The 17,363-nt window shown below is 40.1% G+C and overlaps 1 protein-coding gene across 5 annotated transcripts in view; it reads right to left on the bottom strand.

The window, feature by feature from the left end:
- The window catches only part of LRRC28 (leucine rich repeat containing 28), a 166,342-nt gene that overhangs the window by 31,532 nt on the left and 117,447 nt on the right, over positions 1-17,363 (bottom strand). For all 5 annotated transcript variants that reach the window (XM_064569970.1, XM_064569972.1, XM_064569968.1 and 2 more), the window contains one exon: positions 10,666-10,768. In XM_064569970.1, coding sequence (XP_064426040.1) covers positions 10,666-10,768 — 103 coding nt within the window. The remainder of the gene's footprint in view (positions 1-10,665; positions 10,769-17,363) is intronic.

Genomic DNA, 17,363 nt, shown 5'->3' with positions numbered 1-17,363 from the left:
ACACATCCATGTGGAAATGCCAATTGGATGTGGTTGGATGTCTGTATGTGGGAGTCATGCATGCATAATATTTAAAGCATAATTGTGATGGTATGAAATAACCAACCTAGAAATGTTTCTCTTCGGGGATGCTCTTGGCATTCTAGGGGGACACATATTCGTAATTGTTTAGAACTTCTGTGTGCGTTGCTAGATATTTAGCATCCCACCAAATGTCAGTAGAGACCCAGTCTTAAAGCCAACCCCCTCCCCAACTTATACACATTTCCAAATACCCTGGAGTGGAGAATTGCAATTTTTGGATACAGATGGAGAAGAGTTTTGAGTCCTGAGCCCAAGATGTCATGAACGGGGGAATGAGGATGAACCAGTAGAGAAGGCTGAGAAGGGGTGTATAGCGGCAGAGGAGCGGAACCAGAGAGATGGTGTTCTGAAAGCCAGGTGTTCTGAAAGTGAGGTGAAGAAGGTGTTTCAAGGAGAAACTGATCAAGTGTTGGACAGGCCAAGAAGGATTAGAACTGAGAAGTGAATTTGGCAACGTGCAAGGGACTAGTGACACTGAAAATGCTGGCTTTGGTGTAGAATTGGGTTATCAAAGCCTAACCTGTGTGGGTGGATGGGAGAATGGAAGGAAGTGGTGACAGTAAGTATAAACGTCTCTTTCAAACAGGTTTTCTCTAAAAAGGAGCAGAAAAATGGGTAAGAAGCTGAAGACTAAGAACAAAATGTTACATGAAAAAAAGCAAGTCACAGGAGTATACATACAGCATGATCCATTTACACAAAGATACAAAACTTGACAATATACTATATGGGGAGATATTCACATATATCAAAATCATAACTAAGTATAAATGAATGATAAATATAAAATTCGGAATAGTGGCTAACTTTGGGAAAGAGCGTTCAGTTGGAAAGGGGCATACAGGAACTTCAAAATTATTGGTAATGTTCCTTTGGTAAGCTAATGAAATTTACACTGATGTGCAGGGTCAAAATATGGAAGCCTTCTAACCAAATTTTAAGAAATGACCCTCTTCCCTTAGTTGATTCAAAAGGAGAACATAAGCAGAGAGGTGCCTATGGATGTGTGTGGCCTTACCGTTTCCTTGTGGATTCTGAATCATACGCCTTATTCTAGGCAATGTTGTCTTTATTAAAATGCACCATGGCCCCTCCTGCCTACAGGCCAAATTGGGCCTGAAAATTTCTACATTGGGGCATTCCAAATACAAATCTTACTCATCCCCAAATCTAATTATTTTATATAGTCTTCCCTGATATCCTCTCTTACCAATGATCTACCACAACGTTTGAAGTTTCTATCACACATTTTCTAACTGTATTATAGGCGTTCTTCCGCTGTGAACTCATCTAACGTGTTCAATTTTCTCTTCTATCTAGCAGTTTCCATATCGATAGCTAAGCAGTTCCAAACACAGATTGGTTGTTTTGAGTCATCACACATAGATAAAGAAGTCTGAAAGAGAAAAGATAAAAAGGAAATGGGAAAAAGAATACCGAGGCATCTACATGGTGCCAAAAAGGAAATAAGCTGGGGGTACTTGCAGGGGTCCATTAGAAGTCTCAGGACCAGGAGATGTGCTAGTGACCTCCTAAGCATTACAAATATCTATATTTGGTTACATTACAAGATCACTACATTTAAGGAAATGATTATATAGGAAAAATGACAGTAATCTGTCAAACAGGATTTTGGAAAATGTCTTATTTATGGATTAAATGAAATGTATCTTGAGTCATGTGTGTGTTGGGTGGGTGGGTACTATGAAGTGCCACAATATACACCAGTTAAGTCGGATAAATTGACAGACAAGCCACAGACCAGGAGAGAATATGTGCAAATCACATATCTGATGAAAGACATGTATTCAGAATATATAAAGAACTCTCAAGAGTCAATAATTTAAAACAATCGAATCTGTAAAAAGTGAGTGAAAGATCGGAACACACTTTACCAAAGAAGATAGATGGATGGCAAATCAGCATATGAAAAGAGGTCCAACATCAGTAGTCATTAGAGAAATGTAAATTAAAACCATGAGATATCATTACTCACCTATTAGGATGTCTGAAAGATTAAAAAAAAACTGACAAGAACTCTCTTAAGTTGCTGACGGAAATACAAAATAGCACAGCCACGTTGGAAAGCAGTCCAGCAGTTTTTTATAAAACTAAACATACACTTACCATATGACCCAGCAAATGCATTCTTAGGAATTCTATCCAAGTGAAATGAAAATTTATGTTCACACAAAACCCCATATATGAATGTTTATGGAAGCTTCTATTACTTCATTTTATAGGACAGTCTAGAAAGGGTAAAATATAGGGACACAAAACAGACCACTGCTTCCAGGGGCTGGGGTGGAAGGGGGGAGGTTCATTTCAAAGGGACACGGAGGACATTTTTGAGGTGAATGACCTGTCCTGTGTCTTGGTTATAGCTGCGGCTTTATGACTGCATGCATTTGTCACGATTCACAGAAATGTTCGCTAAAAAGTGTGAATGTTACTGTCTGTAAATCATACCTTATTAAAACAAACAAAAACAAACAGTATCATGCTGCTGGGGCATGGTCCTGGAGCCCTCTGCTCTGTTAGTCATGAGCCTTTTGTTGTGGATTATGAGACCTTAGGGAGAGGCTGACTTGGAAGCTGGGGGACTCGGGGGACTTCGCCCAAGAGCTCTTCACCAACGTGGGTAGAAATACGTCAGTACCGTCAATAATCTAACAGCTGGCATGGGTGCACGGGGCAAACCAGCTACACACTGGCCTGTCAAATCATGTCAAAGTTGACAAATTCTTGCGATTTTTGCCTTTGATGTTGACTTTGCCTTTATCCCTCTCACTTTCAAAACCTCTGTTCGGCCCATGTGATCACATCAGCATGAGTTTGCAGAAGCATACCTGTGGCTCGGTATTAGTATTTCCATGGCTGGGAAGGATATTACCCTTATGAACCATTCTGTGAAGATGAGGAAATGAATCTCAAGTTCACTTTATAATGACCGTTTCTTTCATAATACAACGAAGGAATAATATCCAAAATGCTACTATGCAGTGTGGCCATGAAGTGTGGAAACACAGGCAAACACACAATAAATGATTCTTTTGATGACCTACTACAACACATGGGGTGATGATTAAATTTTTGTATTAAGAGGGCTAGGCCACGGTAGCCAGATTATTTGGCTCAACCCAGACTAGATGTTTCTGTGAAGGTAGTTTTTGGATGAGATGAACATTGAAATCGGTAGACTGTGAATAAAGCCGATCACCCTCTACCATGTGGGTGGGCCTCAACCGATCAGCTGAAGGCCTTCAGAGAAAAAGACTGAGTGAGGTCCCCTTCCAAACTGCCTTCAGACTCAAGCTGTCACATCAACTCTTCCCTGGGTCTCCAGCCAGCCCTGCAGATTTCAGACTCGCCAGCCCCCACAATCCTATGAGCCAATTCCTCAAAATAAGTCAAGCTCCCTCTCCCCCTCACCCCCGCATACATCCTATTGGTTCTGTTGCTGTGGAGAACCCTGACTAATGTACATGGTAAAATAATATTATTTGTTTTCAAACTTTATAGCCACGCTGTAGTGTAAGAACCCTGAGCAAAACCATAAAACAATGAAAATTCAGAATGAAAACCAAGCAAGTCATTTGTGAATGTTTACTTCATACTGCTATTGCCTTAACAGCTGCTGCTTCTTAATACAATTGTGTATGAACCGTACATGGACACTGCCCAAGGAATTTAACAATATAGAGTAACAAATAAAGGTTGAGGGAACTGAAAGCCAGATTTTTCCTAATGCTTTCCTCATCTCCCATAATTAAAAAGACAGGCGTCTGACTAAAACCACTGAAAAGGTTCACATTAACAAGTAAGTGGATTCTCTTTTTATACAAGGTCTAATTTCCCTTTGACAATTCCTTTAGCAGAAGCTCCTACTCTTCACCACTGGATATAAAGGGCTAATTAAATTCATTTTCGGATATGTCTATTAAATGCCTTCTCTGCTTCACAGTGGAGAAGAGCCTCAGCTATGAGGAAGGCAGACTGGAAGGGAGGAATTCACACGAGTTAGGGGACCTTTCTGCTGGGCATGGCCAACTGCCCTCGACCTCATCAGAGATGAAATATCCACCCCTATTACACGAAATAGGGGTGTGAGAAAGGTATTTTCCATCTCTGCTCTCAAGGAGCTAGCAGAGGGGCTCAAACATACAGAGGTGATTCTAGACCAAAGAGGAGAGAGCGGTTAAGAGTATGGACAATGAAGCAGATGACAAATCTACCACTGCCTAGCTTGGTGAGCTGGGACAGTTTACATAATCTCTCTGAGCTTCAGTTTCTTCATTTCTGAAATGGGGACAACATCACAAGGATTGCTGGGAAGATTACGTGCAATATGCAGATAAATCCCTGAGCACATTGCCTTGCACACAGTAACCGTTAGGTCCAGTTTATAGCTGTTCTTGTTTTCTACTGTTACAGTAAATGAGTCTTTTGCTAATCTGCTACAATATAGTGTGTGATGGTTAAACTTCTGATTCAACTTGCCTAGATCATAGTACACAGACATTTGGTCAAACACCTGTCTAGGGGCGCCTGGGTGGCTCAGTCGGTTAAGCGTCTGCCTTCGGCTCAGGTCATGATCCTGGGGTCCTGGGATCGAGTCCCACATTGGGCTCCCTGCTCAGCAGGGAGCCTGCCTCACCTTCTCCCCCTGCTCATGTTGTCTCTCTCACTATATATCTCTCTCAAATAAATAAATAAAATCTTTAAAAAACAAAACAAAACACCGGTCTAAGATGTTGCCATGAAGGAATCTATTGTTACGAATTAACATTAGCATGATGATATTCCAGGGAAATGGAACAGGGATTCAGCTCTGTGAATGCGCAGGGTACAGGGGGTTAAACAGTTCCTACTGGCCAGTGTCTGGCACATGGAAGAGAATGACAAGTGGGGGAGCAGGCCGGACAGGTATCTGCCTTGGAAGCTAGGGTCACTCATCTCCAGAAAAAGTAGTTATGAAATGAATTGCTAGCAAGGAGGGATGGAAGCCCCATATATGCCTCTTATCACAAGGAATTGAAATCATTATCAGCAGGCAATTATTGAGCCTTGGTGTCTTTGACTTCCAACTCGGTAGTTTTTATGACTTTAGATTAAATGCCAGGGTAGTTACCAAAAAATTGTACATCTGAATCCTTAAGTGAGTTATAAAAATGAGTTGAAGTCTGTTACAAATGTTAGTACTTTGGGCTTAGTTATGCAGAATAATTTATAACAATTATCACATGATTTTCTTTCAGCTCAGTGTTTTCAGAGCTGCCATTCAACATTTAACCCTAAAAGCAAAGTGAATAGTGACAACATTTTGCCACTAAGATTGTGCTCCAGAACATGTGTTATTTAGCACATTAACTCATGTGCGTTTTCACACTTTCCATTTCACCTAACAGCATGTTAAAAGAATTAAATACTCTTACTGAAAGCACCCGAATAACTATCTTTTAATTCTTCAGAAAGCACATGAAGTCATCTGTTTGTTCATTATTGTGGGAACTCCTACTAGACTTACCCTCCCTTTTAACAAAAAGGGTTTTTTTTCAGCTTAAGTTACAGGAAAAGGAATGGGAGAAGTGGACAGGGAGAAGGAAAGACACTATGCCACCCAGAGGATGGCCTTGGTCTGGATGAAGAGTCTGCCATCTTGGCAGGACCTCATTTAAGGCTTACTTATGTTCCGTCTGAGAACGCATTTATTTTGCTTTCATTCTTGAAAAGTATTTTTGCTGGCTCCTAGGTTGACAATTTTTGTTTGTTTGTTTGTTTGTTTGTTTGTTTAGCACTTTAAAAATGTTGTTCCACTGTTTTCTGGCCTTCATAGTCTCTGATGAGAAGGTAACAGTCTTTTGTTCATAATTTGTCATTTTTCTCTGGTTGCTTTCATGATTTTCTTTTTATCTTTGGTTTTTGGCAGCTTTGCCTAGGCATCATTTTCTTTGTAATTTATATTGCTTAGGGTTCGCTAAGCTTCTTGAAAATGTAAACTTAAGTCTTTCATATTTGGAAAATTTTCAGACGTTATTTCTTCAAACATTTTTGCTGTATTTCTCTTAGGAAAGAAAAATTAAGAAAATTCTGTTCCTTCTGGGACACCAATTATACTGCTATCAGGCTTTTTTATATTGTCTGACAGATCCCTGATGCTGGGTTCATTTTTCTTTTCAATCTTTTTTCTCTGTGTTCTTCACACTGAATCATTTCTATTGATCTACCTCCAAGCTCACTGACTTTTCCTCTGTTATACCCATTCGGTTGTTAACCCCATCAAGAAGAATTTTTATTTCAGATACTGTATTTCAACCCTAGAATCCCCACTTATTTCTTTCCTACAGTTTCTTTTTTTTTTTTTCCTGGTCTTTTCATTCACTGCAAACTTACTCTTCTTTACTTCATTGCGAATAGTTGTTTTAAAATCCTCATCTGTCAATACCAACAGTTTGGGTCCTCTCAGGTCAGTGTCTGCTGATTGTCTTTTTCCTTGAGAATGGGCCACATTTTTCTTTTTTTTTTTTTAAGATTTTATTTATTTATTTGAGAGAGTGAGAATGAGAGAGAGAGAGAGAGAGCACATGAGAGGGGGGAGGGTCAGAGGGAGAAGCAGACTCCCTGCTGAGCAGGGAGCCTGATGTGGGACTCGATCCAGGGACTCCAGGATCACGACCTGAGCTGAAGGCAGTCGCTTAACCAACTGAGCCACCCAGGCGCCCCATGGGCCACATTTTTCTTATTATTCATATGTCTTGTAATTTTGGGTTGCATCCTGTACACTGTGAAAGTTATATTGTAAAGATGCTAGAATCTGTTACATTCCTCTTAAAAGGAGTGTTAATATTTTTGTTTTAATAAACAATTACTTTGTTTGGAATCAAACTGCAAACTCTGTCTCTCGATTGACAGCTCAAGTCACACTTCGGTATTTTTATCTGTAGCCACACTGCTTTGTGTTTGCCCCACGAGGTGTGGTTCGGTTCAGGTATCTAATATTGCTTGTTATTAGATGTGGGGCAGCCCCCACAAAAAAAGAGACTATGATGTACAGGCTATTTATTTATATTTTATTTTTAAAGATTTTTTTTATTTATTTGAGGGGGAGGAGGGAAGAGGGAGAAGGAGAGAATCTCAAGCAGACTCTGCGCTGAGTGCCGAGCCCAAGATCATAACCTCAGCCAAACCAAGAGTCCAACACTCAACCAGCTGAGCCACCCAGGTGCCCCAAGGCTATTTTTTTCAGACTGCTGGTTTAACTCAGAACTCAGAATGCATTTCTCATATAAATAACTCTGTTACCTTAAGTGGTTATATTAACAAACCATTTAATCAAGTCATTTAACCAATTTGTACCAAATCCAGCTGTAATTGCTTATTTACATAAGAAAAAGTAGAGCAATGGCTCAGTTTTCTTTTCTTCAAAAAATCAGACAACTAAAAAAAATAACTGGTATAGGATCACTTTTACCATTAAGTTCTCCTAAGTAAGCAAATGTGCCAATTACCATTCTCTAAAATTCTAACGGGAAGGAGTTCTCTTTCTGGGTAAAATACAGAAGAACTAAAGACATTTACTCCTATAGTAACAGTAAGAAAGACAAAGACAAAAAAAAAATCCTACTTCTCTATGAAGCTGGCAAAGAGCACTGGATGCAAGGAAGCTATGACAGCCAGTCTCCAAGATGGCACCCATGATCCTCCCCTCCTAGTACTCACTCCCTTAAGAAGTCTCCTCCCATAATGAATAGGGTTGACCTGTGTAATCAACAGGGTATAACAGAAATGACAGTGTATAACTTCAAGGCTAGGTCATAAAAGATAGTCCCATGCTCTAAATTTCTATCATTCTACCTCTCTTAGGCTATTTATTTTTTGTATTAACAGTTATTTTTATATATTAGGAAAAACATCTAAGTTATTTTTGTCTTTTCCACAATTCTCAGCATAGTGCTGACTTGCTAGCTGATGCTCAATAATTATATGACAAATAAGTGAACATGTAATAAGGAGGTGTTAACTTTATTTCCATGAATATCAAAGATAATTATGTGAGACTTCTAAGATTTCTTGAAACTGTACAACATTTGTTATTTGCTATATTTATACTTCTTTACAGTTTATCTGATTCTGCATTTTCCTTCAAAGATGCGAAATTATACGTACAGCAGACTTTTCATATTCTGCCACAGTCCCTAAAGCTGTGTTTATTTTGCTCTGTTGCTCTAAGGGAGAAGAAGCTAGAGGGTTCTTATATTCCAGGCCTACATCTAAGAAGCAACATGTGAGAGCAGTGGAGAACCAAGTATGTTGACCCTTAGGTTCTCAGCTTAACTATCTCCTTAAAGAGAACTGACACCAGGTTTGATCAATTATTTGTTTATTTGGATTCCTGGCTAGATTATATGGTCCACAAGGCCAGGTACTAAGAATTTGCTTTACTCATCACTGTATGGCCATTGTCTAACATAGTGACCAGAGTAGTTGCTCAGTAAATATTCACTTAAAGAACTAAGTGAACCAAGATCCTTGTTCAGAATCAAGAAGTGCACTTTCTAGGCCTCAAGTACCCTTTTGCTCTTTATTATTAGGTTTACCTCAGAAACTTGTTCTACTCCTGGCCCTTCCTTCTCCCAAAGCAGCCCCCACTTTGACTTGGAATGGGGGATTCCCTTTGCATATATTCATCAAGAGAGATAAAGGAGATCAAAGAAGGAGGCCCCTTAATTCTGTTGCCAAGCCTTCAGTAGCCACCATCTATTAGAATTCAGAGTACGTTTTGCCATAAAATATAATTTTGGGGGTGTAAAATGAGTTAAATGATGTTTTAATGAGCTGGCCAGGAATACAACCACCAGAATTGCTTCTAAAGAGTTAAATCATTCTGAGTTAAACCAACAAGAATAAAAATGCCTTTTGGATCACAGTTCATTTGTAAGTGGGGTTGCCTCTATTCCAAAAACGACTAATATTACAAAACCAAATGTTTGATACTGTTCTTTGAATAATTATTTATTTTCTTATTACTACTTCCAAAGGAAGATGTTATAATAAATTATAATAATAATTTTAGACTACTAGGTAATAATTTGCATATTTTGTCCTACTATTTATTTTCTCAAAGAAAATTAATTATAAAATTCACTACTCCTGCTACCAGATACCAAGTCAAGGATTAAAAAATGTCTCTTTACTCAGCACGTATAGAACTTTCTGGCAGTTGATAACATCCATATCTACACGACAAAGTAGAAGGCTCTTTATCTTAAGTAAAAGCTATTCCTTAATTGTGGTAGAGACTTCAGTGCAGTCTCTGAAGGCTTAGATGTAGGAAGAACTGCCTTCAGTCTTGGAGCTTGCTTGCATCATTCCGTGTATCTTGGTGATGGGGGGTATTCTACTTACCACTTGGAAGAATTAGGCTGTATTACAGATCCTTTAAGAACTCATTAGGATTAATGCCTGAGTACTACTGAGTACCACAGCAGTCACATAATCAGCTGTCGAAAAATCACTGAGCTAAAAACCCCGCAGCATGTTCTATTATCTCTGCTTTAAGAAGGTTCTGAAATACATCTCTGGGGTTGCATTTTGTCAGCCTATATGGGCACTTCGAAACGTCATTGAAGGCTCTTCCAAGATAACAATGGCATAATTTTTCCTAAGGGAAGGCCACTACTCCAAGGAATGCCCTCTCTGGAGTAATCGCTGCTCAGGGCCCATCCCCTGGAGCCAGGCCAACAGGGGAGTGGCTGTCCTCTACACACAAGCTTACGGTCAGCTCTCTTCTTGCCAGAACTACATATAGTATGAGCCGGCTTATGCAGGGTGTTGGAATCACAAGGACAGAGTAAATATGCTGGCTAAGTGGCCTTGAATGTATCCCAAGTATCCTTTGGCTGTTTATGTGAGGAAAGGCAGGCCAGTTAAAAGCAGGCTCTGGTAGTTGAGTTGTCTTTTATTAATCTCACAACACCCTGGGAAACACTTTAAGGTGGTTCTGTCCCAACGTTATAGAAGGAGAAGCTGAAGCCACCTTTCTAGAAGCCTGACTGAGAAGGAAAGTTTATTGCTGCTCTGAAAATAAAAGCCTATCATTTCCCTTGAACTGAAACATCTGTTTTGGTTGCTACAGTCATGATTCGTATTAAGAGGATATTTCAAATGTTGCATTCTAAGTATTTCAAAATGGTCAAGTTCTAGATACTAAAGCTATTCCTACAGAATTGTCACCGTAGTGGAATGAAGAGAAAGGAGAGCTTTTAAGTTCATGCTGATTCCTCCAGTTTCAGTGACTGATACTATGGAGTTTATATCGGTATACACGGATTCATTTTTGACTGGAAAATAATCAACAACTTGCGTACTAACTGAACTCGACCTATAATACTGTAAATCACTTGCCCAATATTCTTAGCTTCTAAAGGTACTTGGTTTAGCAAAGTAAGGCCAAAGACAGAATTGAACAGGATGACCCAAAGTAGTTCACCTATTTCTAAGTTACATCAGGACCAAAAAATAAAATCGAAATGAACGTGGCAAAGAGTTTAGCTATAGCGTAAAACATGAAATCAGCCTTACCCACTGCACCCGATGACTTTATTGTACAGATAGGATGGCAAGCCTTTCAGGTGAATGTTGTTATCCACGTACACGTATTGTAGTTCTCGAGATCGACCTAAATCTGGATTGGAAAGAAAAGTACTATAATTCCTAGAAATACGTACCAGTACAATGTGAAATGTAAAATGTAATCCATATTAGAGTAAGTCAAAATTTCTATTCTGGAAGACAGATTGTTATAGATTTAACTGAACTCTGAGTGTGAAATTATGTCAGCTGGAATATTAGATTCTGCATCAGAGAACGTGACTGTAGAAAAATAACTTAACCCACCTGGACTTTGATTTCTTGAACTGTGAAATGAGATAACTGGGAAGAGAATATGATTAGATTTCCTTCCCACCTAAAAATTCTGTGACCTTTTAGAGACAATTTTAATTTAAAAATAATGGTTGTTGTAGGTCTGCATTCAGTTTCATTTTTCTCCAATGGAAAAAAGGTGATATAAACAAAGTTGGCAAGTCAGCCTAGCCCGGCTTAGTTCTACCCCTGTATCACCTACTGCGTCTCACCTCCCCCAGGATAGAGTGAGGGGAGCAGAGGTGAGGGAGGGCTAGGGATCAGGCCCTGGCTGGGCTGAAGTCTCTGGAGCTAGGTCAATGTCGGAATGGATAGACTGCCCAAGGCTGTAGGGGGAGGAAGAAGCAAAGGGAACCCTAAATCCCAGTCCTCTAGTGAAGGGTGAAGATGAGGTGGACAAGTCCTGCAGGCCAGTGAGTAAGGACTGGAATGGGTATTGCTACAAAGAAAACCACAGGCCCAGAATGGAGTCACTTATGCTAGGCCACGTCACCAAACCAGGCCTTAATACTTAACCTAATTACAGTCTCAACCTCCCTCAGGAATGTAACCTTTAACCGGTCAACATGGAATTTCCTGGTAAGCACTACGAAATTTACTGCTAGACCCCATCCGTTCCCCTCAGCAGGGCTACCTTGCCTAAAACAATGCATTCTTTCCTAATAATTTCCTTTTCACTGCTCCCTCTCTGCCTTTAAAAACTTTTCCTTTTCTGCAGCTTGACGGAGCTCCGGAGCTCCTTTCGACTTGCTAGGTGGGATGCTGCCCCATTATCACTTAATAAAGCCAATTAGCTCTTCAAATGCACTCAGTTGACTTTTTGTTATTTAACAGTATGTAGGAGGAATGGGAAGAGGTGAGAAAGGGGGTCCAAAAAGAGGGGTCTGCAACAGGAACAGGTGTGCCAGAAAGAGAGAGAATCCAAATGTTTTCCAGAAGCAGCAGGTAACGGGGGAGCAATGGCTGGAGGAGGACTCGGTGAAGGGACAAGCATGGGGTACTGAAGGCGATCTCTGGCCAGCACAGGCAGCAGTCAGAGACACTTCCAAGTGTTGAGGTCATCCCTTCCTGCCTACTGTGTGCCCCAGAATGTTCCACTAGCTTTCCTCTCCACTCCCAGCGCTCACTGGGTGGGGCTCTTTGTCTTCACTGCCACAGAACAGAGTCCTCAGCAGCCTTGCTAAACCCTCGACTCCCTGAAGCAAGAACACAATCTTTGAAAAATCTTCTGCAGTTTTGCTTGTGCCAACAGGCAATAGGCTGAAGGACATCTCCTCCCTCTAGACCTGCAGTTTGGGAAAATACAGAGGCCCAGATAGCTGAATTAGGAGGTTCTTAAATATATTTACATTTCAAAAGGAAACCCATTCACCCATTAAGGACCTTAAGGATAGACACATGAATACGATATAATATAGATGTAGACAGCCAGGAAAAATGATAAAAATCACTGCTCTAGGGAGGCTTGTAGAAAGTCTCATGGGTTCACAGTGGGTTCTGGACAATCTGTTACAGAAAGTGGGGAGGGGTGACAGAAGACTGAGGTGAAGAAGGGTTCCTCGTGGGAGAGGGCAGGAAGGGTCCACATAGCCTCCTCCTTCCCACTGCTTGTTCTATCACAACGATCCTGATACTCCTGTCCAGAACTAGCACAGGAGCAAGACCCAAAAAGAGGAACCAAAGCTGGGAGTGCTGGGAGGCATCAAAAGGGGAAGTGGCAACTCTCAGGGAGAAAAAATAATTTCCGGGCTACTGGCTAGAGATGCCCCTCCCCAGTGTGGTGGCTTAACAAGATCTAACCAACAGAACAGGCAGAAATGGTGTGTGATTTCAGACAGTAAACCACAGAAGGCAACGTGGCTTCCTCTTTGCTCTCTGCCTTGGATCACTCATTCTGGAAGAAGACAACTTCCTGGTCAGGAGGGCCCTCCCACAGATGTCTGGAGAGGAAATGGGGCCATCTTGGAAGCAGCCCCCCCACCTCCACCCCAGGTCAAACATTCTGATTACTACAGCCCCAAGCCTATGTAAATATTCTGTTCCTCTTCAAAATCTTGCATATTAGTTTTAGCATCCACCAATGGCTCTTGTTTGCAATAATTATTGTATGGTATTTATCTAACAGTGAGTTCTTATTACCGTCTTTCTGTAAGGAAGAGCCTTCCCTTCCTTCCCATTTATTTTTTATATCAGTATGGATTCATGGATATTTATTTTATCATAAGGACTAAAAACCCAATACCATTATGATTTTATCAGTCAAAATGTTCCAGTTTTGGCAACTAGGAGCAGCTTAAGGTTGGTTCTTATGTTCTTTTAACAAGTTTTCATCCCTTTTTGAGCACTTCCTTACGAGTGTGAACATTTTCAAATATGTCCGAGGGCCATTTTTACATATATTTTTGTGAACTGTCTGTTCATAGTTTATGTGTCTGTTCTTTCACTTATTAGCCCCGGGAGCAGAGCTTCAGTCTGCAAGACGTTAAATGTCACAGTAGTGCCCCTCAACCTTCCCAGGTTGTTATGACAACTGAATGTGAATGTAATCTGTGAAAGTTAAATCACTACACAATATTTTTTGAAGCATAAGAATAATATACTACATGTAAATAATGTATACTCTTACGTTAGTAAATCTGTAGAAACATATCTGCCGGCATAAAAGGCTATAAATTTATAGAACATAGATGGAAAAAATAGAGATAGAAATACCAGAATCCACTTGCATTGAAAAAGGCCTCAACATTACCCAAAGAATTCCTCTTCTAGATTTCTTCACTACTTCTCTGATATGACTACAAATCCTGTCATCACAAATAGACATCTGTAGACTTGAAAGGCATATAGAAAACTGGAATTTTTCCAAAAAATGAAACTACATTGATAAAATGCAAAAGCTCTGGTTTCAGATTTGCCTTTCAGAGTCCCTATGGGACTCGAGGAAAGATTCTTTACTTGAGCTTCTACAGCAGTGAAGAGTATAGGATACTAATTAATGGAGTAAGAACAGTCTTGGAGTCAGACAACCTGGGTCTGAATCCCCATTCTTCTATTTACTAAATGGGTGTCCTCAGTTTCCCTAACCATATAAAGGAGAAAATAATGCTCTTTTTTTAAAGATTTATTTATTTATTTTAGAGAGAAAGCACAAGTGGGGGGAGGGGAGAGAGAGAGAGAATCCCCAGTGGACTCTCTGCTGAGCACAGAGCCCGACACAGGGCTCGATCCCACGACCCTGAGACCGTGACTTGAGCCAAAACCAAGAGTTGGACACTCAACCAACTGAGCCACCCAGGCGCCCCAATAATGCTGTCTCTTAAGTTCGGTGAGAATTACTAACAAAGCTTCTAAATTATCAAGCAGAATCCTTGGCATACACCTTCCCCAATATATGGCAATTATTATTATTCTCATTATTAATAGGTGACATATTTGGAAGTGTGGCCCTACAGCAGAAGGCCAATTAAGAGAGAATTCTCCTTGGCATGCAGCAAAAGGCACTAACACTTTTCTATAGTTTAATTGCACAGAAAAGAGTTGGAGGCAACAGCCTCTAGAGACAGTGATTCATCCCCTTGAGTCAAGGACACAAAATGGGACATGACAGAGGAAGCACCTCTCCCCTCTAATACACACAAAAGAGCTTGTGCAAATGAAAAGAGGCTACATGCAAGGATCATAATACAAAATTAAATAAAAGCTGACACTGGCTACTTCCTACATGGTTTTGTCTTCTTTCCTACCCTAGTTTTATAGGGGAAAAAATGAAGAGTCAGTGATTTAAAAATACTATATGGTTTCGATCTTATCTTAGATTTTTCGATATTCCAGAGAATTCTTTTTGTAACTCCTGACTGCTTTAGGGAATGTCCTTTTTTATATATGCCCTTAATGGAATGAATGATTTTCTACTGAAGCTGAAAGAAAACATGACTCAGTTGTGATCAAATCTATCACACAGTAGTAAGTGTAACACCACACGGACATGAATATTTAATATAGACACTTAACCTTCCCAAATAACACAATCTCATACAGAGTACAGGATGTGGTGGGCTATGGAGTCAGAACGGAGTCTGAATCCTGGCTTTCTACTTCCTAACTGCTACAAGACACAGGGACAGGGGCAAATCAAACGCTCCTAGCCTGTTACCTCCTCTGCAAAACCAGACAGTAATACTTATCTCACAGGCTTGTCAAGAAGCCTCAACAATGTATACAACACCAAGCCTGATCCCTTGCATAATAACTGGTTCCCGATATATCTTAGTCTTTTACCTCTCTCCTGTGAATGTAAAGAGAAGATCACAAAACAGAGTGCAAGATCATAAAGAGAAGCAGGCAGCTCTTGCTTTAGCTGACCCAGCACAGCCTACTGGCCAGGCCAAGACCCCTAAACCCCCGGCAAGACCACAGGCTGTCCGGGCAGAGCTGTGAGAGTCTCATGAGAGCATGCTCTCGGCCAAAGACCCTTCCGCTGGCAAAACCCCAAGCACAATGGAATGGCATTTTATAATCATAATGAGGCTGAAATGTAAGTATTTCTGTCTGAAAAAGCTTTGAAATATTTCTTCTGTTCTTAAGAGAGAAAAATCTTCACTCGATAATTAACTTTGGAAGAGACCATTTGTGTACTAGCTAAGAAGCTGGTTTGTTTTCTTCCTTCCATTAATTTTCATATATTACTACCCTTGCAATAAATTTCCAGGTAATAATATTTTTTAAAGTTCCTGTGCAAAAATGCTCAGTACTTGAACTTTATAAAGCAAGGAAGTTGTCCATATGCATAGATGCTAAAGCAACAAAGAACTTCTTCATGTGGCTTTTAAAAGGGCTGTACTGTGTCTAAAATGTTTCCCGTTTTTTTCCAGACGCACACATCAAAGTATTGTTAACTTAGAAATTAGCAAAAGCTAGCCGTCTTGCACAAACTCCAATTCTTTTTTTTTTTCAACTTCAAGGCCCTGGCATATGCAGTCCACATGGCTGAAGACGGAACAAAAGCTCCTCTGTATCTAGGTTACTGCTCTTTTAACTATGCTGTAAAAGCAAGCGCAGGAGGACAGCGTGGGCCAGAACTTCATAGGATCTGTTTACTGCACACTTACCAGTATGAAACTCATTTATTTTATCAGAAGGTGAATGATGTATGCTCTTCCACAAAATGATGGGGTAACAGAAACTACAACATCACAGCATAGACCCACATAGGCTGTTTGCAAGACTGTCCATGTCACATCAAGTATCATGGTTCAGTCAGTCAGATGTATTACTAGTCATGACTACATTTTTAATGTAATTTTAAAATGTGGGCTTCTTTACAATGAATTCAGAGTAGTATACCGTGTATTCCAAAACCGTCTTTAAAACAAGTTTAAAAATTTACCTACATGGCTCTTATGAAGAGAACCTTTCAACCACTTTTCCAGAAGAATGACCTTTTTTATTTTTTATTTATTTATTTATTTATTTATTTATTTATTTATTTATTTATTTATTTATTTTTAAAGATTTTATTTATTTGAGAGAGAGAGAATGAGAGACAGAGAGCACAAGAGGGAAGAAGGTCAGAGGGAGAAGCAGACCCCCCGCTGAGCAGGGAGCCCGATGCGGGACTCGATCCCAGGACTCCAGGATCATGACCTGAGCCGAAGGCAGTCGCTTAACCGACTGAGCCACCCAGGCGCCCAAGAATGACCTTTTTTTAAAGTGTTAGTTTCTTTTTTAATTATTGAAGCACGGTTGACATACAGTGTTTTCTTTAAACATATGCACACACACTCCATTTAATCTTTTACATAATCATATTCTTTCTGATCTACTCAACTTGTACAGAGATTTCACAGGGAATTATAATTCAATAAGATGCTTTCTACATAGATCATCAACAACTGTTAAAATAAATGGATTTTAAGGAATTTGAATGACTGAAGGCTTCTTTTGCTGTTGGTTTAAATATGCAAGCATCAGCATCTCTAATTCTTTTTTTTTTTTTTTCAGCATCTCTATTTGTGTTGCATAGTTCAGGTGACAAAGAAATTATAGCGAGCAATGAGCCAGACACTGTACTAGATGCTTGGGGTACAAAAGTGAAGACACACCCAGTCCCAACCCTTTCTTTTTTTTCCTTTTAAGATTTTATTTATTTATTTGATAGAGACAGAGATAGCGAGAGCAGGAACACAAGCAGCGGGAGTGGGAGAGGGAGAGCAGGCTTCCCGCAGAGGAGGGAGCCCGATGTGGGTGGGACTCGATCCCAGGACCCTGAGATCATGACCTGAGCCGAAGGCAGATGCTTAACGACTGAGCCACCCAGGCGCCCAACCCTTTCTAACAGTCTAGCAAAACAATCAAAA

Source organism: Mirounga angustirostris, unplaced genomic scaffold, assembly GCF_029215605.1.
Source record: "Mirounga angustirostris isolate CCGP_5_RB_7025 unplaced genomic scaffold, mMirAng1.0.hap1 SCAF_9, whole genome shotgun sequence".
Lineage (NCBI taxonomy): Eukaryota > Metazoa > Chordata > Mammalia > Carnivora > Phocidae > Mirounga > Mirounga angustirostris.
The sequence above is the reverse complement of the archived record's forward strand: the minus strand, read 5'-3'. Positions and strand labels throughout refer to the sequence as shown.